The 26,027-nt window shown below is 38.9% G+C and overlaps 2 protein-coding genes across 2 annotated transcripts in view; one reads left to right on the top strand and one right to left on the bottom strand.

Annotated features, from left to right (window-relative positions):
* The window catches only part of acadvl (acyl-CoA dehydrogenase very long chain), a 966,944-nt gene that overhangs the window by 387,087 nt on the left and 553,830 nt on the right, over positions 1-26,027 (top strand). The gene's annotated exons all lie outside the window — the stretch shown is intronic.
* Positions 3,273-11,138, bottom strand: LOC114647618 (cornifelin homolog). Its single transcript, XM_028796227.2, has 3 exons — positions 11,013-11,138; positions 7,316-7,497; positions 3,273-4,328 (listed from the first exon to the last, which is right to left on the bottom strand). The coding sequence occupies exons 1-3, from the start codon at positions 11,119-11,121 to the stop codon at positions 4,155-4,157; spliced, it is 465 nt and encodes a 154-aa protein (XP_028652060.1). The 5' UTR covers positions 11,122-11,138; the 3' UTR covers positions 3,273-4,154.

Here is a 26,027-nt window from a genome sequence, read left to right as displayed (position 1 = left end):
CATGGCATGTTTACATTTCCAGTTAGACAGTAATGCCAAATTTCTTAAGTTATTCGCTTAGAGGTGCCGTCAGAAATAGTGTGCTGTGTAAATGTCTCTCTGATTTTACTGGTGTTGTTAGGCAGATTTGATGATTTCAGTGTTTTGAGTATTGAAATCAGCATCTCCTGTGTCTTATTATTTATCACCTATCTCTACGGCAGTCCTTTTGATGGAGTATGACACACCGTTTACTTAAAATGTATATTTTGTAGTTCATATTTTCATGAATATTCTTGTCAATTCTTTCAAACTCACGTTTATTCCTTCACTCTCATTATATCTCTGAACAACAGAAAGCACACTCAGCATCTGTGAGAACATATCGTTCATATTTACCGCCTGCCCATTGATGCTGTTGAATGCCAGTGTATAATCTGATGCTACAGAAAAGATTTTCTTCTGCATCAGGTTCTGTGCTCTCTGCACATGTGACACACATTTATACACATAATGTTTTTTTATCAGGAGACTTTTTGACCGTAAACAGAAGCTTGCTGTTTGTCGGAGCAGGTTAACGAAAGCACCTCTGACCTTTGCAGTTCAAAATCTCCACCCCATTTCTGAGCACCACCTTCAAGATGCATTGGATTGGTTTACAGATGTGACACTCACTGAGCCATCTAAATGTTACCACCAAATTTTTAAGCCATATTCTCTCTCGGTTGTCTCCAGATGTATACGTCATACGTCTGACTTTAGTTAGACTACTAACAGCTAAGAAGTGCCATTACCTCATCCAGATCCTTTTTAACGGTTGTTAAGGTTTCTTCTTCAGCTCCATGGATCAGTAGTTTGTTATACTGTAGATTGAATCAATTAGGAAAATGTAGAAAAATTACTTAAGGAGACAAAACTGAGAATTATATATATTGCATATATATTTTAAATTATTGTGTACAGTATCTGGTGGGCTGTGCTCCACTGTACCTTGATGTAGAAACACTACTAGCAATGAATTCTGGTATTCTCTTATGTGATTATTAGACATGACCCGAAGGTGCTTCTGAGGTGTTAGAAATCCTCCTGGATCTTCAAAAGGAGTCACCTTGACTGAGCTAGAGAAGTTAGTGTCAGGAGAAGGGTAGGAAGAAATTCACCTGGGGCCTCATGCATAACAGTACGCATAGAACTCAAATTAAAACATGGTGTACGGACAAAAGTGGAAATGTGCTTGCGCACAAAAAAATCGGGATGCACAAAACTGTGCGGAACTTCCACGCATTACAGGTTCATAAATTCCAGTCAGCCTGAAAAATAATGCACGTGCATGCGCCTGCCATGATTGCCAGCCCATATATTTTAATATGCAAATCAATATAGATTCCGTTCAGTGTTTGGTCAAAAGGCAAAAAAAAAAAAAAAAAAATAAGGACACAATGAAAAAAAAAGATGGCAGTGTTCACTTTAATCTCATAATTTATTTTGTCATTAAAGCAGGATGTCGTAAACTTAAATGTTTAATTTACTTGAGATTGTGAGATCCCATTTTAAGTAAAGTAGCATGTTAAATGCTTTGTATGCTATGTGTTCTTCTACTGTATGTCCTCTATGTATGTGAATCACTACGTGCTTCATTAATTGGGCTTTCTCTTATGCCGACAGGACACAGAAAACATTACATTCATGATATTATAGCTCTCTGAACAATTTAAATACTGAGATGTATACTTGATATAATTTTCACGATGAAATGAATTAAAGCATGTATTAAACATGGGGGCACAGTGGCGCAGTGGTAGTGTTGAGCTGGTGCCCCATCCAGAGATTATTCCTGCCGCCAGATGCTTGTGGCACGTGCGTGACTCTTGATGAAATAATTTATTGCAGCAGAGAGGAACAGAGAGGGAAAGTGTAGTGAAAAGTACTGTGTATCACTGAAATTAATTGAACAAAAAAGAGTCTTGTTTGAATCTAGACCTTGCATCATTCAGTTTTGTAATGGAGTTGGGGTGTAAGATGGCCCCTAGTATACAAAACAGCTAGAAACATTACCAAAATGTGGTGTGGCTCTGAGGCTAAGGATCTGTGCTGGTATCCAGAAGGCTGCCGGTTCAAATCCCCGTCATTGCCAAAAGAAATCCTACTCTGCTGGGCCCTTGAGCAAGACCCTCAACCTGTAATTGCTCCGGGGCGCTGTATAATGGCTGACCCTGTGCTCTGACCCCAAGGGGTATGTGAAAACTAACAAATTCCTAATACAAGAAATTGTATATGGCCAAATAAAGAACAGTATTGTACAAAGTCTCTTAGGCCATTCAAGAAAATTATTTTTAAAGTTCTTTATCTGGACAGTATTTATTTGCTAGTGCGAACATCATGTAAGATTAAAATTAATGGAAGTAAACATTGATACAATAAAAAGTAATTAGAAATTGTTGCATTTCTTAAATCGTAATAAAATCTTGTGACAGCTAGGCTAACACATGGTTTAATGTCCAAACTCCTCCTCAAGTCCCTCCAGCCATTCCTTGCATTTGTTCAATTCCAGCTTGATGACAACTTAAAAAAAGTAAAAAGTAGAGAAACGCCCAAATGATGGAGAAAGTCAATACTGCTACAGCAAAATGAAGTCCTCACTTTTAATACACTGCTCTTTACCCTGGTGCTGGACAGTGCTGACACACTGAATATTGGTGGGACAAGTAAGTTAGAAATTTCACAGTACGCTGTACACATCACAGTACTACTACCACTATTGTAATGAGACCATCTTTAATGGACCCATAAATAATGTAAAACTGCCATTAGAATCACACTTGTGCTAGCACAAATTCAAGAAGGAAGCCTTTCACAATAAATAGGTTGTACAACCCTAATGAGACTTGTTGAAAGCTTATGAGGTACTTTGAGCTGACTTTGAGCATGGAGGTGCCTGGCATACCCAAGCAGTAATAGGTAAGGCACAAATGACACTGAGGTTCTGGATAATAATACAGCAAGATGCACATTAACAGAAAATAACAAAAACAAGTTTATTTATGGTAAAATCAACACACAGATCAATATATATGTTTACAACTAATTTACATGTTTATTATAATTTGTTATACTTAAATATAAAAACTTAAAACGATACTAAAGACTTTCAAAAATCCTCTATTGTTCACAGGCACCACAAATCCAGGGCACTTGGGTAAGTTTAAGCCTATATTAACTTAAATAAATGGTAACTTTCTTTTTGCGCCCCCAGCCGCTCGCCACAATACCTAATTGTAGGCAAGTAATTACCTAATAATGCGATAATTCACAGTTTAAGTTTCATTTTACATCATACAGATCCAGATAGAGATGGCATTGTGGCACAGATGTTGCTACTGCTACCAAGACCAAATGCTGTATCAGTTGTCTGCTTCCTACCTGTGTGGGCTTAAGCAGGTTTGTTTTCCTTTTCAGTCTCCTGAGGTTTATTTTCTTTGGTATATGTGTCCTAGGGTGGGTTCCTTTTCTACACCTGACACTGCTGGATTAGGTGCCAGCATCCTATTACATGAGAAAAAACTGAGCTAAAAAAGATTAATGGATATATGGAAAGATTGCAGAATGGTTACCCAAGTGATCATTTCATGAACATTAAGCTGAATGTTCTCTTCCCAATGTTAAATTTGAACCCTGAGGCTTGTCAGTCAGTAGAAGCTGCCTCTTATTGTCGTCGCCTTCTGTCTTACTAATAATGTGACTTTTCAACTTGAATGTCCCCTTGGATCATGGTGGACAAATCTTCTCTTGCATATTTTAAGCATATTAACTCTTGTGATTAAACCATCACTTCAAAGCCTTTGTGATGGTGATCAATCATTTACTAAACAAATTATGAGAAGAACTGCACTACTAAAGCCCACCAGAGTGTGTAATAATCTCCATAATTTAGAACTGAGAAGCAGAGTGTTTAGGTATGGCAGTCACATGTTTTATTTCTTTTGTACCAAAGTGTGATCACAGGTTCATCCCTGTTCATCAGTACCGACCTAAGTCTCCTTATGGTGCCTGCTGGGATACACTAAAAGCACATGGCTGAACAACAAAAAGAACAATGCAAACTTCACACGTTTAATAATTGAATATGAGACAGCATCCACTGTATGGTGCGTCATATAATTCACAGGACTGAAACCTTAGTATATGGAATTGTAGGGGGGTGGCCTGGCTGTCTGGACCACATTGAATGTTGTGGTTTGGGCATTCACAATGGTCAGAGGCTGCTTTTGTTTCTTGAGTTCTCTCGCCATTTGGCACCAGGAGCAGGAGAAGCAGCAGCAGACCGTGCAGCAGTCGTCGCAGATCGTCCCCTGCCAGAGGCAAAATGGTAGACATTGAAATGCAAAGTCACCAAGAGAGTAGACAGCACACTATTAATTTGTATAAAATAAAAACAGAACTGTTAAGAGGCCGTTAAATGCACATCTTGTCTCGTTTCTTAAAAGAAGGAAGTGGTAAAAGCAGAGGCATTTTGTATTGACATTTGCTAATGTAAAATGATAATGAAAAAAGAGAGACACAGCACATTGAGAACCTGAAAAGAAAATCTGGAATAAATCTCCTAATTACATGTATGAGCCACCTTGTCACTTCACACCTCAGTTTGAACAGGAGCTGCTCTGTGGATAGAATGGCACTATGCCATTAGATTGTAGGTTCCAATCCACCCAAATGTTCCCTTTACCTCCAAACCTAGCTTGCAGGGTGTATGACTTTCATTTGCAATCATGATGCTTGAATGTATAGACACCTTTACAATTGCAGTTGTAGTTTGGCTTTGCATGTTTACATGTGAAACTAAATTAAACTAAACAGCAGACATCCATTAGTCCACTATCAATCCTGCCTTACCTATTTTTTTATAGGTATCAGAGGCCATCCCAAAAGCATTGGGCTGAAGGCATGAACTAACCCCAGATGGTACGCCAAGCCATTTTAGAAAATTTGTCATGAAATTTGAACAGATCGCACTGTCCAAAGCTTTTGAAATTTTAAAGTCTCCCATTGAAAAGCACTGGCAAATTTGCAAAATCGTCTTAGAATGGAGAAACATTTTGTGTGACTTCAACTATGGATTAGTTTACTGTTTCTGTTTTACTTTGAGAGTGTTAAAAACCATCACTTACATGTATATTTTATATATTGCATCCCCAGTACAAGTTATTCAAAACATGGGAGGTTTGCATGCAAACCACTTGTACAGAAACACAAAAACCAAAGCCACCTATCTGGAAATTAATGGAAAAGTAAAAATAAATTTGAAAGGGTCACTTCAAAAGCAAGAGCTGAACTAACAGCTGCAGTATAAAGTATCTCATGGTTACATTATCTTCACATTATTATTGTAAATAAAAGATGTCATCAACCTGTTGCTTGAAGATGTTTGAACTAATTAATCATAAATGATATGAAGATAACATGGGCTTAGAACGGCAACTGCAACTTATGTATGGTCAGATCAGAGCCATGAAGTGTACAAAGCACTCCACTTCTGCTGTGATAAAACAGTTGCCTAGTGGTATGCTGTCTGATAAAGAGTTGGGTTTAAAACCCGAAGAGATGATATTACTTCAGTGTATTTTGAGATGGTAAATAAAACCTTTAAGGTAAAAGTTACCTTTGATATTCCCATTCTTCAATAAATCAGTTCCTTTCTATGTTTATAGTTATTTAGATACATTTAATGAACTACTGTGATTTAGTTAATACCAATAGTTAGATGGAGAACTTTTTTCAGATGCTTTCTTATTTCATGGACTGATACTGATTTTGAATGTATGCTAGTATTATTCATTTTCTTTTTTGTATTTCCTTTGTTAATTTCACTTTATTATTTATATAGTATGAGTTTAATTGAGTGGTGTGACATTATTATTAAGAAGGGATTGTATTTACTGCACTAAATATTTGTTGGGAGGTTATTAGGGTTTTTACCTTTTTTGGATCGCTTTGATTATTACAACAAATACAAAGCGTATAATTATTCACAGACTGTAAATTCCATAAGTGATTCAACTCCATTAGGACCTTGAGCAAGGCCCTTAACCTTTAATTGCTCCATCCTGGGCTTGACGTTAACCTGCATCCAGTGCTGCAAGCAGGTCTACCAACTTGCAGGGAAAACTCGGGGGTTAGTGGCAGTATTGGCACTCCAACCACTGTAAAAAACCTCACACTGTTACATTCCATATGAACTAGTGTGGTGCTGAGTTGCCACCCATTTCACGGCTGTGCTCACTTTCTAATTTTGGATCTTGAGGTGGTTCGTCATGTGGTGGGTCCAGCATGCTCCCAAACTCTCTCTCTTTCACAACTATCATCATCACATCAATTGTTGACATTTTTACAGCTCTTGAATTTGAATCTTCTGTATATGAAGGCCATTGAACCACCACAAGCCTATTTGTGACCCATTGTTAACTATATGACATTGGAAATTCTTCTTTAAAAAACAGGAATTTAATGTAGTCTCCTATCACATGTAATTACATTTTATGATTGCTATTATTTTTGAAGATGACTCATTGTTACAAAAATATTTAATAAACAAAAATGTTATGACTGACTCGATGACATAACTAAAAGAATGTAAAATGCAGCGAAGTCACTGAACACACATGGATGTTAAGCTATGCATTATTTTCTAACTAGTTTTATTTAGTTCTCCCAGGTCAAAATTTCTCCTTGTCCTTTTGACTTTAACTTTCCTGGCTCTCATTTAAAGGTTTTTGACAATTATTGATATTGATATCCTGGCTCTGATCTATTCCTTCTTCACAAATGAATTGGCTAAAACTGGCTAAAAGTGTTAAGGTGTGAGGAACCTCATCAATGAATCATTACAGATGGACTTGGACAGCATACAGACTTGGGCAGATGAAATTTAATGTAAGTAAATATACAGTATTACATGTAGGAAGTAAAAATGTTAGGTTTAAATAAACAATGGGAGGTCTGAAAATTGAAAGTACATTTTTATGAAAAGGATTTAGGAATTGTAGAGGGCTTCTCACTAACAACTTCCAGAGAATGTTGTGTGGAGTACTGCTCCAAGGAGATTCTGCTCAAACTTTACAATGCACTGGTGACACCTCATCTGGAATACTGTGTGTTTTTTCTAGTGGTTTTAACTTGTTCATGCTCAGTACTGTATAGTTCAAGGACAAATACCACGGCATTTAGTAACTAATATTCTCCAATAATATTAATACATATTATTTACATAGTACTTTTTCCATGATCAAAGTGCTGAAAAGTGTTCTCTTATGACATTATGGGATATACTGTATGACAATACCTGAATGCCGTATCTTTCCCTTATGGATACTCGCATGGCTAGAGAGATAGGAGGAACTGTTATAGGTGTAAATTTAAGAAAACAGCACATCCAGGGGTCGAGCAGTGGCAGACATAGGTACTGGCCAAAATCACTGGCTGTCTTGCACATGAAGCACGGCAAACACCAGGCAGCACAGCAACCTGCAAAAAACAACAAAGGTGTGACAAAAAGGCGATAACCCTTAAATATTTCAAATATTTTACCACTAAAAATAAGAAATTCTTTTGTTTTGTTGTACTTCTCTTCTTAAAGAAAGAAAGAATGGATTTGTTTTTATTAAAAAGCAATACTATTAACATTATCTATCTTCTTCTTCTTTTGGCTGCTCCCATTAGGGGTTGCCACAGCGGATCATCTTCTTCCATATTGTCCTGTCTTCTGCATCTTGCTCTGTTACACCCACCACCTGCATGTCCTCTATCACCACATCCATAAACCTTCTCTTAGGCTTTCCTCTTCCCTGGCAGCTCTATCGTTAACATCCTTCTCCCAATATACCCAGCATCTCTCCTCTGCACATGTCCAAACCAATGCACTCACTGCCTCACTGACTTTGTCTCCAAAGCGTCCAACCCGTGCTGACCTTCTAATGTACTTGTTCCTAGTCCTGTCCATCCTCGTCACACCCAGTGCAAGTCTTAACAGCTTTAACTCTGCCACCTCTAGCTCTGTCTCCTGCTTTCTGGTCAGAGCCTCTGTCTCCAGCCCATATAACATTGCTTGTCCCACTACTGTCCTATAGACCTTCCCTTTCACTCTTGCTGATAACCATCTGTCACAAATCACTCCTGACAATCTTCTCCACTCATTCCACCCTCCCTGCACTCTCTTTTTCACCTCTCTTCCACAATCCCCGTTACTCTGAATTGTTGATCCCAAGTATTTAAACTCATCCACCTTCACCAACTCTACTCCCTGCATCCTCACCATTCCTCTGACCTCCCTCTCATTTACACACATGCCTGTCTTACTCTTACTGACCTTCATTCCTCTCCTCTCTAGAGCAAACCTCCAACTCTCCAGGGTCTCCTCAACCTGCTCCCTACTCTTGCTACAGATCACAATGTCATCAGCAAACATCATAGTCCACAGGGACTACTATCTAATCTCATCTGTCATCCTGTCCATCACCATTGCAAATAAGAAAGGGCTCAGAGCCGAATCCCACCTCCATGTTGAATGTATCCATCACTTCTACTGCAGTTCTCACCACTATCATACTTCCCTCGTACATATCCTGTACAACTCATATACTTCTCTGCCACTCCCGACTTCCTCATACAATACCACAACTCCTCTCAAGACACCATGTCATTTACTTTCTCCAGGTCCACGAAGACGCAATTCAGCTCCTTATGGGCTTCTCTATACTTTTTCATCAACACCCTCAGAGCAAACATTGCATCTGTGGTGCTCTTTCCTGGCATGAAACCATACTGCTCCTCACTAATCATCACCTCCCTTCTTAACCTATCTTCTACTACACTTTCCCATAACTTCATGCTGTGGCTCATCAATTTAATCCCTCTGTAGTTACTACAGCTCTGCACATCCCCCTTATTCTTAAAAAATCAGTACCAGTACACATCTTCTCCACTCCTCAGGCATCATCTCACTTTCCAAGATTCCATTAAACAATCTGGTTAAAAACTCCACTGCCATTTCTCCTAAATGCCTCCATGCTTCCACAGATATGGTATATCATCTAGACCAATTGGTTTCCATTCTTCATCCTTTTCATAGCTGTCCTTACTACATCCTTGCTAATCCGTTGCACTTCCTCATTTACTATCTCCACATCATCCAACCTTCTCTCTCTCTCATTCTGTTCAGTCATCAGCCTCTCAAAGTACTCTTTCCATCTGCTCAAAGACACCCTCCTCACTTGTGAGTAAGTTTCCATCTTTATGCTTTATCACCCTAACCTGCTGCACATCTTTCCCAGCTCGGTCCCTCTGTCTAACGAATTGGTACAGGTCCTTTTCTCCCTCCTTAGTGTCCAACCACTCATACAACTCATCATACGCCTTTTCTTTATCCTTCACCACCTCTCTCTTCACCTTGTGCCTTATCTTCTTGTACTCTTGTCTACTTTCTGCATCTCTCTGACTATCCCACTTCTTCTTCGCCAAAATCTTACTCTGTATACTCTCCTGTACTTCCTCATTCCAACATCCAACTTGTGGGGAATATGGATTGACAACATTCATCATCACACCGTCAGTTTCCAGCTTCATAATCATTACTCTGTCTGACACTCTTTCACCTCTGAAACACTCTTGACATACTGCTCCTTTAGAATAATCCCTACCCCATTTCTCCTCCCATCCACATCATGACAGAACAATCTGAATCCACCTCTGATCCACCTAGCCTTACTCCCCTTCCATTTAGTCTCTTGTACGCACAATATATAAAACCTCCTTCTCTCCATCATATTGGCTAACTATCTTCCCTTACCAGTCATACTGCCAACATTCAAAGTTCCTACCTCCAGTTGCACACTCTTTACCATCCTCCTGACACATCTTCCCCCTCTTCTTTTCCTTCATCGGCCAACAACAGCCTAATTTCTGCCAGCACCCTGTTGGCTAACAGTATTGGTGGCGGCTGTTGTTAACCCAGGCCTTGAATGATCCGGTATGGAAATTTGTATTGTTGTCCACATATTAATCTGGCAAAATTTTACACCGGATGCTCTCCCTGACGTAACCCTCTCCATTTATCCAGGCTTGGGACCGGCACGAAGAAACACACTAGTTTGTGCATCCCCTGTGGCTGGGTTATTAACATTATCCAGGATAGCTTGATATTAACCAGGTTTAAACACAATTTGTCTACCCACATGGAATGAAAGGACTAATAGTTCATTGAGTGTTTACTGTTTGAAGTGTGAATAATGCCTAATAAACTGGATCACCATCATTGGGTACACTATACCCTTTACTTTAGGAAATAAAAATTTAATGGTTCAGACAATGAAGGACCAGATGTATTGGAACAGAAGTTACCCAAGTTGATAGGCAGCAGCACGGACATCCCATTATACACACTGTGGATCACAACTAGAAATTCTAATGGAAAGGTAACTTGAGAGCTGCCAGGGCTGTTAGCAAATGGCAGGAGGCAGATCAGAGGCAACTAGCATAAGCCCTTGAAGAATTTTCTTAAGGTTTCTAGTGGCTGATAATAATAATAATAATTCATTACATTTATATAGCGCTTTTCTCAGTACTCAAAGCGCTATCCACACAGGGAGGAACCGGGAAGCGAACCCACAATCTTCCACAGCCTGATTGAGGCTTGAAAACACCTGGTGGTCAAAAAGCCTTTAAGGTTTGGAGTCAGGAGGAAAAGATTTTTTCAAGGGGACAAGAGGAAGTAGGGCCAGATGTTATTTAAAAATGTATGGAAGATCTGTTACAAAAGTGCCGTAAACCTACTATACTTCTTAATTTTTATAAGAAAAACACTTCTTTGGGATACTTCTAAGAAGCTGTCTAAGCTGTAACTGCATAGATAGACAGATAGATAGATAGATAGATAGATAGATAGATAGATAGATAGATAGATAGATAGATAGATAGATAGATAGATAGATAGATAGATAGATAGATAGATAGATAGATAGATAGATAGATAGATAGATACTCACAAATGCCCATGTCATCACAGCAGTCACAGATTCCTGTGCTCCATTCGATGCTTTTCATAACAGTAACTTGCTGGGTAATCACAGATTGAGGCTGGTTAAATGTTGCCATTGTGATTTCTGATATCCGTTCTAAAAATGAAAGAATAGCAAAAAACAGAACTGTTAATGAAAGCCACCTACTAAAGTCTGTTTCTCTTATGAGCACTACAATTACCAAAGCCTACGAAAAAACTCGCAAACCTGGCCCACCTTAAATCTGTTTGCACCTCTCTATTCAATGTCTTTTTGTGTTGTAAATGTGGCGATAAGCCCAAGCAGCAAGCAGCCTTCTATCCCATCCCACCTCCACAGAGACTGCAAACTTTAATGAACTCATGTTTACTGCATATATCGTCTATGAAGTTTAGATAAATACTGCTTATATAAATAAGGAAGAGAATTAGAATAGAATGAGATTATAAAATGGAAACTCTTAAAGAGTGTCACACACGTTTAGGAGACAACTAAAGGGCCTGGGGAACAGTAATACTACACCAGACCAGGGGGTGGCAGAGTGTGCTGACTGTCTCTCTCAGTTTCTTGCAGACCATTCCTGGGTAATCTCACCAGGTTCCGGCACCTCTGATGATGTCACTTCCAGCTCTGGCGCCTCTGATGGTGTCACTTCCGGCTCCAGGACCTCTGATGATGTCACTTCCGGTTCCAGACTAGATTACATCATTTCCTTCCCCAGCCCTTAAAACCGCCATCTTACCTCCAAATATTCAGTTCTGTTTTGGACTCTGTCTGGTGAACATCTCTGTTCAAATATTACTAAACTTTTGCAGCTGGGAAATAATGTACGGGTGGCTGCCCCAAACCTTTATGATGTCTGAAGCCTCATTCTTATCATATGATTATTTATAAAAACTTGTGATGCATTTTTTTATATATATTCCTCATATACAGTAGTTCATACACTGTCACTAAATACATGTACATCTCAGTATATGATCAATCATTCTTTGTCCTTGATCATCCCTGGTCCTGATGTTTAAACAGAATACACCTATCAAGCATACATGTATAGTGCACTTCATTGAGTGCAATTCTCATTTAAAATACAATTATAGGTTATACTAATTACTAAATACAGAACTGATACACATATTAATGCACATTTGCAAACACAAAGAACTAATTAAATATAAGTGGAAACCAACAATATTTCTCCATTTAGACTAGTATTACCAAAGCCTACGAAAAAACTCGTAATTCCGGCACACCTTAAATCCCTTTGCACTTTTCCGTCAGCGACTTTTGTCTTGTAAATGTGTCAATAAGCACAAGCAGCTAGCAGCCTGCTATACCATCCACCACCCCCAACCCCCGCCACCGCAGAATGGGCAAGAAGTTCTCCCAGTTAAAGCCTTGATTATCTGGGAGTGAGCTACCTAGAGTTGTATAGGGTAAATAATTTGATGTGTGTTCCGTGTCACGAGATTAAAATCATACAAAAGAAAGTCAAAAACAAAGTCGAAGTCCTGGAGGCCTTGGCCAACTAGCTGCCAACCAACTCCTGACTTTTTTATAATGGAGTCTGAGCTGGCTGTCCAAAGTTTCTTTCTATGAACCCTTACATCTATTCCTTATTTTTGAGTTTTTGCGATAAGACTGTGCCAAAACCAAACCCAACAGCACTGAATGTTAAACGATTACCAACTTCAGATGGATTACACTTTCACTGGGCATTTTGCACCCCCTATTAAATTAAGGAGGAAGTGTTTCTGATGTGGAAGGAATGCAGGGAACCTGTAAATCACCAGTCAATGACTGGATTCAGACTTGAACTCATATTCTTGGAGCTGAGGGAGAAAATTGCTGATTACTATGCTTCTCTGCAGTTGTATTTTTAGAACTGATTCTGCTGTACCCTTTAAAATTTTCAGAGTATATCACCTCCATTGTCCTTTTTCCAAACTAAGGTTGCAATATTCACAGATTCATCTGAAAGTCAAGTATTTTTTACACACATTGCCTTTTAATTTACTATATTATTTATGAATTTATACATTTACTGGCTTTATCACCCACCCAAGACAAGACGAAATATAAGTAATCAATGTAGACCTCAGCATTAAGTTTTGCATATGTCTCTGTTATATGTCATTTGGTGCAGGATTTCTAAAAAGCAGTGTTAATGCCTGTGATGTGCCACTTGTTGGAATGACATAAATATAACAACTGGATTGACACAGAGACAGACACACGGACATCTATCCTTTTATTTAGGCGGATGTACTGTATGAACACTACTGATCAAAAGTAGAACACATCGATTTGTCCAGTTTTTCTTCAAATTTATTCAGTTGAAATGCAGTGAATAACCTAAAATGGTGAAAAGGTAAAGTAGTAAACTGCCAGACATTTAATTTTGAAGTTTAGATTACCAGAAACTGAAAAAAGGTCATTTCAGAATATTACAAATGGGCCTTCATCAGGGAACAACTAATATGTTACAACCTACAGATGTTCTGCAGCAATTAAAGTAAATTAAACCTTGCAAGTTGAAGCAAACAGTTTGCACGGGTGCCCCAACTTCTCTTACACAAAAAACTCTGTCTTTCTTAAAGCAGAATACTACTTGGACAATATTACTCTGTAGAAAGTTGTAAATTCCAATGATAACAGTAAGAAAATGTCAACACTCAAGAAAACGAATCATGGTGTAGTTTATTATTAAGTATTTTCATCTTTTTGATTTTATTTAAATATTAAGATTTTCAAAATGTATTTATTCAAACTACATAAAATCAGCATAAATGTCTTAATTGTAAAAATAATTAAATTTAATAAGTTAGAATGCATGTAAATATTTTAAATATGTCTACCAGTGAAACAAGCAAGATTCAATTAGTTAAAATGTATGAGATTGGTTTACATATACATTTCGGGAAATAGAATCATTTTGAAACGGTACAGACGTAAGAGTTCTTGCTGCTGTCCAAACTTGCAGCTTTCTACTGCTACCTTATTGTGACTGGTAAGTTACATCTGCACTTATCGTATTTAATCTGCCACGTATTAATGTATGTACATGTTACTTTTGTACAACTAATATTGTATAACTGTTTTATCAATATATTGATAATCAAATTCAATAAGTAAATATGTTTGTCTTGTCTGCTGTAGCTAGTCAACTTGCACACGGTTCTAATAAATATCAGCCAACTTTAGCAAGTCAACTTTTTCATTAGCCAGCACTCCATGTATCAGAAATTAAATTAATTAAAAAAAGGGCGATGGACTTTTTCATCGGCGATGTCATTAGCCATCTTATTTATTCTCGCACATTCAAAGTAGATATTCTTTTTGTTGGAACAAAGAATACAACACAAAAAGGACAAATGGAGAACTGTTGATAGGGTTGGGGAGTGTGTAAAATGATACTTCCTACACTTCATCCTAGATTAAGGGAATGGGTTAACCAGATCAGTAGTTCCCAAACTTTACAAATGCGCTACCCACCTAATAAAAAGTGTTGTTGCAACCTGCCCGTGTGAGACTGCAAGTGAAGTGGGCGGATTGTAACCACGCGCACGAATGTCAGAGTGGTGTGGGGAGCCACGTACAATCATGCTGCTGCTCACAGGTTGGAAGCCACTGAAATAGACAAATTATGGTTGATCTTAGGGTTCATATTCTGTAATATAATATTGAAGTGATCTAAAACTATTGTGTGCAAGCAGGTGTGAAACGGTTGCTGGGTTTAAGGTAAACCATAGCAACATTCCCGACGGTTAGCATTGTCATTTCAAATTTTAATTATCATTGAAACCATTGATGATTACTGCGCTTTGAAAAATCTCACGTTAAATATTGCCCAGCATCAATAAAAGTAAGTCTCACAAAAGCAGAGGGCAGGCAATGTGTGATCGTTTGTGTTAGTAAAAATGTGGCAGAAAGCAGTGACAGTGCTTCTAGGAGGATTACATTTGAAGTCTTATGTTTACTTAAGGTATTGGCTATGTCATTATTTTAATGTTTATGCAAACAAAAATTGTAAGTGCTGCAAATTTTATTTGTGTTTTTTTGATATAAAACTTACAGATTTTTAGGTTGGTCTCGTCCATTGCGAGAGATGGACGTCTGAAGCGGAGCTCCATTAGCAGCGGTGTTATTTTTTATATTATTTCCTTATTATCCTGAGATATCCTGTATTTATCCAACCCAAGGGTTCCACTACAGCATATATAAACATGGTCAGCAAGAAAGGGGCTCAAAAAGAAATGGAAAAGAAAACTAAAGATGCATCCAAGCCCAGACCGACAAGTCCAAGTTCAAGCTCAAGGTACGGCCTTTCAGAGACTGACCTGGAACAGATGGGTGAAAGCCCAGACTCCTCTGGACCACGGTCCACAGCATCGTCTCCAGTTGAGAGCGAAATGGGGAGCGAATGTGCAAGTGACGCAGGTCACGATAGCTCGCCGATTGGAGAAGATTACAGTGGAACCTCGGTTTGCGAGCATAATTCGTTCCAGAAACGTGTTCGTAGTCCAAAGCACTCGTATATCAAAGTGAATCTCCCCATAAGAAATAATGGAAACCCAAAACTATTCATATAAAAATGATTAATACAAAATATAAAGTAAAAATACATAAAACAAATTAACTTGCACTTTACCTTTAAAAAGAATCATGGCTGGTGTGAGTGAGTTTCTAAACTCTTGTGGGATTGCACCCAACGGGACGACACGCAGAAGAGCGTCCCAAAGCAATCGCAGTCTCCCAGTGCTGTAGCAGTTCTCCGTAAAAGCGAATCCGAAAAGATCGCGGACACACTATAAGCGCCTGCCGTCAATGGGTGATACAAGGAACAAGGAACATTATAAATTTGCAGGGCCCTGCCTGACTGCTGTGTCTGTGTATAAATAACCGCACTGTTGCTGTTTCAAGCTGAATAAAGCTTGTGTTGCTAAAGTACTGAGACTCAGCTTCGTGTTTTAGGGTGCAAGACGGGGACTCGCACGTTACAGCACACACGCGCGCGCGAGCACACGCACACACACGCCCGCGCACACAGTCACAATGCTAATGCTGTAGTAAACACTATACGCTCGTACGGATGTTGACTATATGAGTGAGGCACGCCGACTCAGACGGAGAATAGGAGACGATTGCCCACAATCCTGCAGTGAGAGAGAGACAAGAACCATCAGCTCAGTTGTGATCACATGACGCTTAACAGACAAACTACTCGTACTGCAAGACCTCGCTCGTTTATCAAGTGAAACGTTATTAAAAATTTTTGCTCATCTTGCAAAACACTCGTAAACCAAGTTACTCGCAAACTGAGGCTCCACTTATTTGAAACTGGAAAAGGCCTTGCAGTCCGCACTTTCACCTACTCCACGCGAGCCAGGAACATCGGCTGTAATAGAGCCTGCCGCTTCACGTACGGTGCTCGAAAGCAGAAATGATCTGTCTGAACTGAAGGTGATAATCGCTGAGCTCAAGCAAGAGATAAAGAATGATATAAAGAAAAGCGACAAGGCAAGTGAAAAGCTGCGGCGGGAGCTGCAAGAGCTGCGACAGGATAACAAAGACTCAGAGAAACGCGTATATATCCGCTTTGAGGCAGCCTTTAATGGTATGCTGGATAAAATTGAGGAGCACATTCAGGAAAACGCGTCTAAACTGAGCACATTTGCCAATCAGCTGGAGGATGTTAAGCAGGCATTCACGACTCGAATTGAAATAGCCGAAAATCTAGCATCCACCGCTGATTTAAAAGCAACAGCTGCCAGTTCCAAATGCAAAAAACACTGAGACAGACTTGCTGCTCTGGAAGATGGAAGCAGAAGGAATAATATTAGAATTGAAGGTCTACCTGAGAATTGTGAAAGTCCAACTCAGTGAAATTCTCAGCTGACCTATTATCTAAAATAATTGGAGAGGACTTTAAATCAGATACCGAGATAGCAGCAGCTTATCGCATGCACGGATCAAATACCTTTAGACCTAGGTCTTTTATTATTCGCTTTGAGAGATTATTATGTAAGCTAGATGTGATGGCACTCCTCAGATGCAAGCAAGAGATTATATTTGAAAATAACCACATTCGTATTTTCTCTGATTTCTCTCTCGCAACAGCTGCTAAATGTGCAAACTTCTACAACATTAAACAGCGGTTACAGCAAGCCGATATCAAATACAGCCTCTTGTACCCTGCCGAACTGAAAGTGGATGTGCAAGGCCAATAGTACGACTTTTCCAGCAAGGAGGAAGCAGAAAAGGAATTAAGAAAGCTGATCCCAACACTATTCTGAAACACAATAGTGAGTTGCATCCTGTCATGGCATGGCAAGGAGATATCACCTGCTGTCTGGTCCACTTGTAATGATACGGGTATTATAATTATATATCCTTTTCATTACTCGGACGCTTTCTGTTTATGTTTTAATTACAGTTATAGACGTGTGTGTGGAAGAAACTAACTTTTTTTTTCTTACTACCCTAAAGGAGACTGTTTAACGTCATACTCTTGGTTTATTGTTATTATTGCATTAAGACTTACTATGCTTATCCTGGACCACTTTCTAACACCATCCCCTGGGTTTATTATCTTTTTACTTTAAGATTGCTGAAGATTATGTTATATATTTTATGCTTATAGTTTGTTAATGATTATATATAATCATAGTTTGTTAATGATTATATTTTAGGCATATAGTATTTAGACAATATTGGCAATAGATATCTCTACTTTTAAATCCTAAAATGCTGCTGCGTGAGGGCTTGTTTTGCTTTGGATGTGCTCTGTCTCTAGGTATGTCAGAGGACTGAGACTTTGTGAAATAGGGTCCAGCCTCACGTGGGGAGGCAAAATAGGGGGGTGGGGGGATAAGGGGGGGGGAGAGAAAGAGAGAAAGAGGCTTATCTAATCTATCCTTTTAATCCGTATAATTATAACTACCAATGTAACAATAGGCTGTATGGCAATAACTCTTGGGGAAATAGGAAATTAAGGTTAAAGCCGTCTTACTTCCTGTTAAGACTATAAAATGACATCAAAAATTCAGAATCAGTATCTCCATGATGGGACAGTTAACTTTGTGAGCTGGAATGTTAAAGGCCTGAATCACGAATTAAAGAGAAAGAAAGTACTCTCTCACCTAACAGGTTTAAACACTAAAACAGTATTTTTACAGGAGACCCTCTTATAAACAAGGATCAGTTCCGTCTGCAAAAGGACTGGGCTGGCCAAATGTTCCATTCTAGCTTTACAAAGAAAACTAGAGGTGTGGGAATTCTCATACATAGAACAGTCTCATTTGTAGCATCAGATGTAGTATCTGATCCGGAAGGGAGATATGTGATGGTCATGGGCAACTTATTTAACTGTAATATGATTTTGATAAATGTTTATGCACCAAATGTCGATGATAACGAATTCGTATAAAACATATTTGCATCCATCCCCAATGTGAACACTTATAAAATTATAATGGATGGGGACTTTAATTGTGTTTTAAATCCACTATTAGATAGGACTCCTGTCACGGGGGGATGACATCTAACACTGAAAAGATAATTACACAGTTTGTAACTGACCACAACTTATCAAACCCCTGGAGGTTTCTAAACCAAAACTCAAGAACATATTCTTTCTACTCACCAGTACATCATTGCTTCTCAAGAATAGATTATTTCTTTATACATAATAATTTCTTACCTAAGATTAAATCTTGCAAATATGATGCTATTGTTATTTCCGACCATGCATCTCTGGGGGGTATTTTTCGTATGTCGCTTAAACCATCCGAGATTAGATGCCTCATCTTGGATGAGTTAAGGCCAGTGAAACTCATCCGGGATAAGTCGGTTTTTCAAACGCAGCCATGTATTAGATTAGTCTAGCTGGAAATAATCATCCGAGATGAATGCGTGCGCCCGCGCTGATTGAAAAGCCCATATATATTGAGTCTAGAACACATGATCAGCAAGTCTTTGATAGGCTGCAACAAAATGACGAAAGAACGGGTGCATTTTTTTTTCCTCCACACAAGCGGAGCAAGACTTTTCATTCGAAGGATATGAAGAATTTCAAGATTTAATATGCACAAGGGGTAACACTGCAAAAGCAGCCCAAACCAGAAAAGACGGCTGGCAAAAAGTGGCCGACAAATTAAATGCGTGTGCATTGTACTTACTGAAAGCAGCGTTTCATTTCCTATGTGTCAGATTAATTATTATTTAATAAGTCATAATTCCAGATCAAACGTGAGCACAAGGAGAACACAGGAACAGGTTAAAGTGAAGTACAAGAATATACTTCAAACTGGTAAATATTGGTATATAACTATTTAAAGAAGTGATGACATAAAGAATCATATATAATGTAAAGAACATTAATTTTAAAGCTAATAAGAAGGCAGACAAGCAAAAAACAGGTGGAGGTCCATGCGGTCCAGACCTAACCCCTGCAGAAGAGTTGGCTATCCAGCAAAATGCCCATCGCCCTGTTTCTGAGGGCATTCCAGGGGGAAGCTCCTCCTCAGAACCAGTGGCAGGATGCAGTGGTCACTTCATTTCAGGTAAAGGATGGTCACTGAATATATTTGTCCTCAATGTATGCCATAGATATGTTCCATATAGCCCTCTTTTTTTTGGGTCAGTTGCAGGGAATGTTATATCCCTAGAACCTGTGTCTGACCAACGAGATATTGACGAAGGTCAAATATTTGATGAAGACACTGTGTCTGATTATTCATCAGGAGGAGAGGTACATTTTCCAAATAATGTTTGATCAAACTCCACTCTGATCAGTCCCATGTGCCCCAATCACATTTGGAAACCCTGGGTAATGAGAATGTTAGGCTGAGTGTGAGATTCTTAATGGAATACATGCAATGTCATGAAATGCCTCTTTTGTCTGCACACGCAGGTGTCCAGGAAACACAATGAAAACCCGAAGGAAATCTTTCAGAGCCAAACAGACTTTACGAATTGCCTGGTAAACTGCACTTTTAGATAGATTTTCCTACAGTATATAAAAAAGTGCCACTTGCAAAAAGCCTCAAAGCAATGCATACTGTCTGTGTGGTTGTGAGAGCCTGACTTCACCGAGTTTGACTTCGAATATAAGGTCCTAATAAATTTTTGAGGTACAATATTCCCCCTCGGCTAAAGCGGTATCTTTCGAAAAGAATTTCCTCCGGGAGCAATAAAGGATCTTGCCGATCGCGCAAACCCCTCTCTATATGAAATTCTCTTCTTATAATTTGCGTACCGTTTTCAATTGGTTGCTCATTCATGAACGGCAAAGTCATGTCTGAATGAATTCCACACATGGACACTGATTAAGTGTGTGAGCTAATCCTTGTTTACATCGAACAAACCTGCTCCGAGCAGGTTTGAGGATTAGGATGTGTTGCTATGACAACACTTCCAGCAAGTGTTTCGAAAAACTGAGAGATCCAGGATCATGCCAAATTGTCATCAATTACATCTGGCTAAACGAGTAATCCACGTACGAAAAATACCCCCCAGATCTTGGAGGTAAAGTCACTATGCCCCACACACTCACCTCATAGATGGCATCTTAACCCACTTCTATTAGCAAACGAGAACTGTACAGAATTTATATCCAAACAAATCAGTTTCTTCCCAGAGACAAATACATCCTCAGAGGATTCTACAGGAATACTCTGGGAAACTCTAAAGGCCTTCTTAAGAGGACAGATTATTTCATATCTTTCCCACAGGAATAAATTAGAAACCAAGAAAGCATCAGAACTAAAAAGCGAAATTACTAGAATAGATGAAGAATATGCCAGGCAACCAAGCGAGGCTCTACATAGGAAAAGACAGGTTCTGCATTCAGAACTCAACCTCTTGACAACTAAAGAAACTGAACAACTAATTTATAAATCCAGACATCATTACTATGAACACGGAGAGAAAGCTAAAAAGCTTTTAGCTCAACAAATCCACAAGCAAGAAGTTTGCAATGTAATTCCAGTAATCACCAACACGAACGGAGACGAAATTATTGACCATAAAAATATAATGCACACATTTAGAGACTACTATAAATACTTATATTCTACTGAGTTTAAAGAAGACAACACACAATCTAATGCATTTCTGGATACATTACAGTTACCACAAATAGATACTTTTATTGCGGATGAATTGGATAAACCTCTGGCACTATCAGAATTACTAGATGCTATAAAGTCAGTTCAAGGCGGGAAAGCAGCAGGCCCTCATGGCTACCCTGCAGAATTTTATAAGAAATTCTCCGCTCAGCTAGCTCCTCTCCTATTAGCAACATTTACAGAAGTTAGAGATAATCAAATTCTACCTCAAACCTTTCGCCAAGCATTAATCACCGTCTTTCCTAAACAAAATAAGGACTTAAAGTGCATCCGGAAAGTATTCACAGCGCATCACTTTTTCCACATTTTGTTATGTTACAGCCTTATTCCAAAATGGATTAAATTCATTTTTTTCCTCAGAATTCTACACACAACACCCCATAATGACAACGTGAAAAAAGTTTACTTTAGGTTTTTGCAAATTTATTAAAAATAAAAAAAATGAGAAATCACACGTACATAAGTATTCACAGCCTTTGCTCAATACTTTGTCGATGCACCTTTGGCAGCCATTACAGCCTCAAGTCTTTTTGAATATGATGCCACAAGCTTGGCACACCTATGTGCATCATACAGACCAATAATGATGTTAAGCATAATGATGTTAAGATACTCTCAAAAATCATAGCTAGAAGGATGGAGAAAATGCTGCCTTCGGTAATATCACAAGATCAAACTGGATTTATCAAGGGTCGACACTTATTCTCCAATCTTCGACGCCTGTTTAATGTAATATATTCACCAACAAAGTCAGACACCCCAGAAATATTATTATCATTGGATGCAGAAAAAGCATTTGACATGATTGAATGGAAATACATTTTCAATACATTAGAGAAATTTGTGTTTGGCCCGAACATTTGTGCATGGATCAAACTACTGTATACCAATCCAGAAGCTTCAGTTTGTATTAACAACATTTGTTCAGACTACTTTAAACTAGAACGTGGTATGAGACAAGGATGCCCCTTGTCACCACTGCTATTTGCAATCGCCATTGAACCACTGGCGGTTCACTGTCGAAATGCTGATCAGATAAATGGGATTATCAGAGAAGGACTGGAACAGAAAATTTCTCTATATGCAGATGATATGGTACTGTATATATCAGACCCACAAAATTCTGTGCCTGCAGTCTTAACAGCACTTACAGAATTTCAAAAGATCTCTGGTATCAGAATTAATCTGAATAAAAGTGTACTCTTTCCAGTGAATTCTCAAGCATATAATATTAGATTAGACACCCTAACTTTTATCATTGCAGATCAGTTTAAATACCTAGGGGTAAACATCACAAGTAAACACAAAGCTCTTTATCAACAAAATTTCGCCATCTGTATGGAAAAAATTAAGCAAGACTTGCATAGATGGTCAACCCTTCATCTCACTCTAGCTGGAAGAATTAACGTTGTTAAGATGAATATTCTTCCTAAGCTTCTTTTTTATTTCAAAACATTCCAATATACATCAATAAATAATTTTTTAAGCAATTAGATTCAACAATAACCTCATTTATTTGTAACTCAAAACATCCACGTATCCAAAGAGCGACCCTACAAAGACCTAAGGCAGAAGGTGGCATGGCTCTACCTAACTTTCAGTTTTATTACTGGGCAGTAAACATACAAGCTATAAAAACCTGGACACAAACAGATGAACATACACTGGCCTGGTCTGCCATAGAAGTAAAATCCTGCAGTACTTCTTTATATTTCCTGCTTTGTACCCCAATAAATGCAAGGTATCGGCAATATACTAATAACCCAATTGTGCTTCAATCACTCAGAATATGGAACCAATGTAGAAAGCATTTTAAGATGGAGAAGCTTTTATCTGTGGCACCTCTGCAAGAGAACTACCTCTTTCAACCCTCGCAAACATATGCAGTTTTTAAAATCTGGAAAAAATTTGGGATTAAAATGCTCAGAGATCTTTATATAGACAATATCTTTGCATCCTACGAACAATTACATTCCAAATTTAACTTTCCAGCTACACATTTCTTTCACTATCTTCAAATTAGGAACTTTGTTAAACAGAACCTGCCTGAATTTCCTCATCTTGCACCCTCATCCATGCTGGAAAAAATATTGCTCAATTTCAAGGACTTAGACACCATCTCTGCAATATATAAAATTATTTTACAGTCCCTCCCTTTCAAAGATCCAAGAGGACAATGGGAAAAAGATCTCTTAATCAATATATTAGAAAGGGAGTGGAAAGCAGCAATGCAGAGACTTCACTCAAGCTCTATATGCGCAAAGCATACAATTATTCAACTCAGGGCAAGATCCAACCTGCGAACGCCAAATTAACATCATTTTGGACCAAAATTTTCAAGTGCCTTTCAGACAGCCTTGGTGTCATAATCCCTCCTAACCCATTAACAGCTGTGTTTGGTGTTCTTCCAGATGGGTTTAATGCGGAGAAGGACAAACTGTCATTGCATTTACTACACTTTTGGCACGCAGACTTGTTTTGCTAAACTGGAAGAATCATAATTCTCCTCTTTTAAGTCAGTGGGAAACTGATGTTTTATACTATTTGGAATTGGAAAAAATCAAATATTCAGTTAGAGGATCTGTACAGAATTTTTTAAAAACCTGGCAGGATATAATCAATAAAACTTTAGAATAAGCTCTTAAAGCACCGAGGAAGCAATTATCTCCGCATTTCTTTTTCTTCTTCATTCATCTCTACTGGCCTATTAAACTCATCAATTTAGGAATGTTTATAAGCCTTAAGTTTTACCCCATTGGCCATGCTCTCTCTCTCAGGGGTGGGAGTTGACTTGTTTTTTAATCCTATTTTTTGTAAAAATTGATCGATTTATATGAATGATCACAATAAAATTAATAAAAATATTGACAAAAAAAATGTATTTCAGTTTGTGTACTTTTTGAACATTTTCATCACACTAAAAAACAATACAGCTACAATACTAATAAATGTGATCTTTTGGTTACTATAATCATGATATCCCTAGTGTGCATATGGCAGTTGGTTCAGTGTTTAGAAAAGTTACTCATTTATTGTAAAATATTGCCTTTATTGTAAAATATTGGCTTACAATTTAGAGCAGTGAAATTAGGCATTAAGCAAGTATGCAAAAATATGGTAACTGTAGCTGAAAAAAAAATGTCAATAGATTGCAAATGTTAACTTACACTAAGGGTGGTGCAGACATTTTCCTTGTCATTTTGGTTGGAGTGGCAGTCAACTATATTTTATATTTTTCAAAAACTGGACCTACTGCAGTCAGTATAAAATGGACACATTTTTAGTCTAAAGGAAGACTGAGTACTAATGGAAAATCTGTAAAATAATGAAGTAAAGTAATGAATACTGTCCTTGTGAATTCATAAGCAAGAACTTCACACAATTATAAAATTTGATGTTAAATGTATTATGTGTCCAATTATAAACATTTGTCTTTTACAGATACCTATTGTTTTTAATTTTTTTTTCTCCAGACCGAACTGAATAGCTGGGCAACCTCTTAGATTTTGTAAGTATGCGAGATACAAAACTTTGATATATTAAACTAAGAAATTAGATTTTATCAGATAAAAAACAATGAAGCTAATTTTGAGGTTCAGAAGAATCAATAATTAAAAGCATAAACATAAGCATAAAATGTCAGATGCTTAGTTCAAATAATTTTTGCAAATTTGGAAAAGTCTATTCGGGGGTCCTGGAGAGGATGGTTCGTCAGATAGTCGAGCCTCGGATTCAGGAGGAACAGTGTGGTTTTCGTCCTGGTCACGGAACAGTGGACCAGCTCTACACCCTTAGCAGGGTCCTGGAGGATGCATGGGAGTTTGCCCAACCAGTCTAGATGTGTTTTGTGGACTTGGAAAAGGCATTTGACCGTGTCCCTCGGGGAATCATGTGTGGGGTACTCTGAGAGTATGGGGTACCGGACCCCCTGATAAGGGCTGTTTGGTCCCTGTACGATCGGTGCCAGAGCTTGGTCCGCATTGCCAGCAGTAAGTCGAATCCGTTTCCAGTGAGAGTTGGACTCTGCCAGGGCTGCCCTTTGTCACCGATTCTGTTCATAACTTTTATGGACAGAATTTCTAGGCGCAGCCAGGGTGTTGAGGGAGTCCAGTTTGGTGGACTCAGGAATGGGTCACTGCTTTTTGCTGATGATGTTGTCCTGTTTGCTTCATCAGGCCGTGATCTTCAGCTCTCTCTGGATCGGTTCGCAGCCGAGTGTGAAGCGGCTGTGGGAATCAGCACCTCCAAATCCGACACCATGGTCCTCAGCCGGAAAAGGGTGGAGTGCCCTCTCAGGGTTGGTAGTGAGATCCTGCCCCAAGTGGAGGAGTTCAAGTATCTCGGGGTCTTGTTCACGAGTGAGGGAAGAATGGAGCGTGAGCTCGACAGGCGGATCGGTGCGGCATCCGCAGTAATGCGGGCGCTGCATCAGTCTGTCGTGGTGAAAAAGGAGCTGAGCCACAAGGCGAAGCTCTCAATTTACCAGTCGATCTATGTTCCTACCCTCACCTATGGTCATGAGCTATGGGTAGTGACCGAAAGAATGAGATCTCGAATACAAGCGGCTGAAATGAGTTTCCTCCGCAGGGTGTCTGGGCTTTCCCTTAAAGATAAGGTGAGAAGCTCAGTCATCCGGGAGAGGCTCAGAGTAGAGCTGCTGCTCCTCCGCATCGAGAGGAGTCAGATGAGGTGGCTCGGGCATCTGATCAGGATGCCTCCTGGACGCCTCCCTGGTGAGGTGTTCCGGGTACATCTAACCGGGTTTAAGGCCCCGGGGAAGACCCAGGACACGCTGGAGGGACTATATCTCTCGGCTGGCCTGGGAACGCCTTGGGATTCTCCCGGAAGAGCTAGAAGAAGTGGCCGGGGAGAG

Source organism: Erpetoichthys calabaricus, chromosome 3, assembly GCF_900747795.2.
Source record: "Erpetoichthys calabaricus chromosome 3, fErpCal1.3, whole genome shotgun sequence".
NCBI lineage: Eukaryota > Metazoa > Chordata > Cladistia > Polypteriformes > Polypteridae > Erpetoichthys > Erpetoichthys calabaricus.
The sequence above is the reverse complement of the archived record's forward strand: the minus strand, read 5'-3'. Positions and strand labels throughout refer to the sequence as shown.

What these genes read in the sequence shown, in the direction of transcription:
- LOC114647618 (XM_028796227.2), bottom strand. Translation starts at nt 11,121, where the DNA reads ATGGCAACATTTAACCAGCCTCAATCTGTGATTACCCAGCAAGTTACT. An exon ending in CTGTGATGACATGGGCATTT is followed by an intron (nt 7,498 to 11,012) that starts GTGAGTATCTAT and finishes TGTTTTTTGCAG; the next exon opens with GTTGCTGTGCTGCCTGGTGT. An exon ending in GGGAAAGATACGGCATTCAG is followed by an intron (nt 4,329 to 7,315) that starts GTATTGTCATAC and finishes TGCCTCTGGCAG; the next exon opens with GGGACGATCTGCGACGACTG.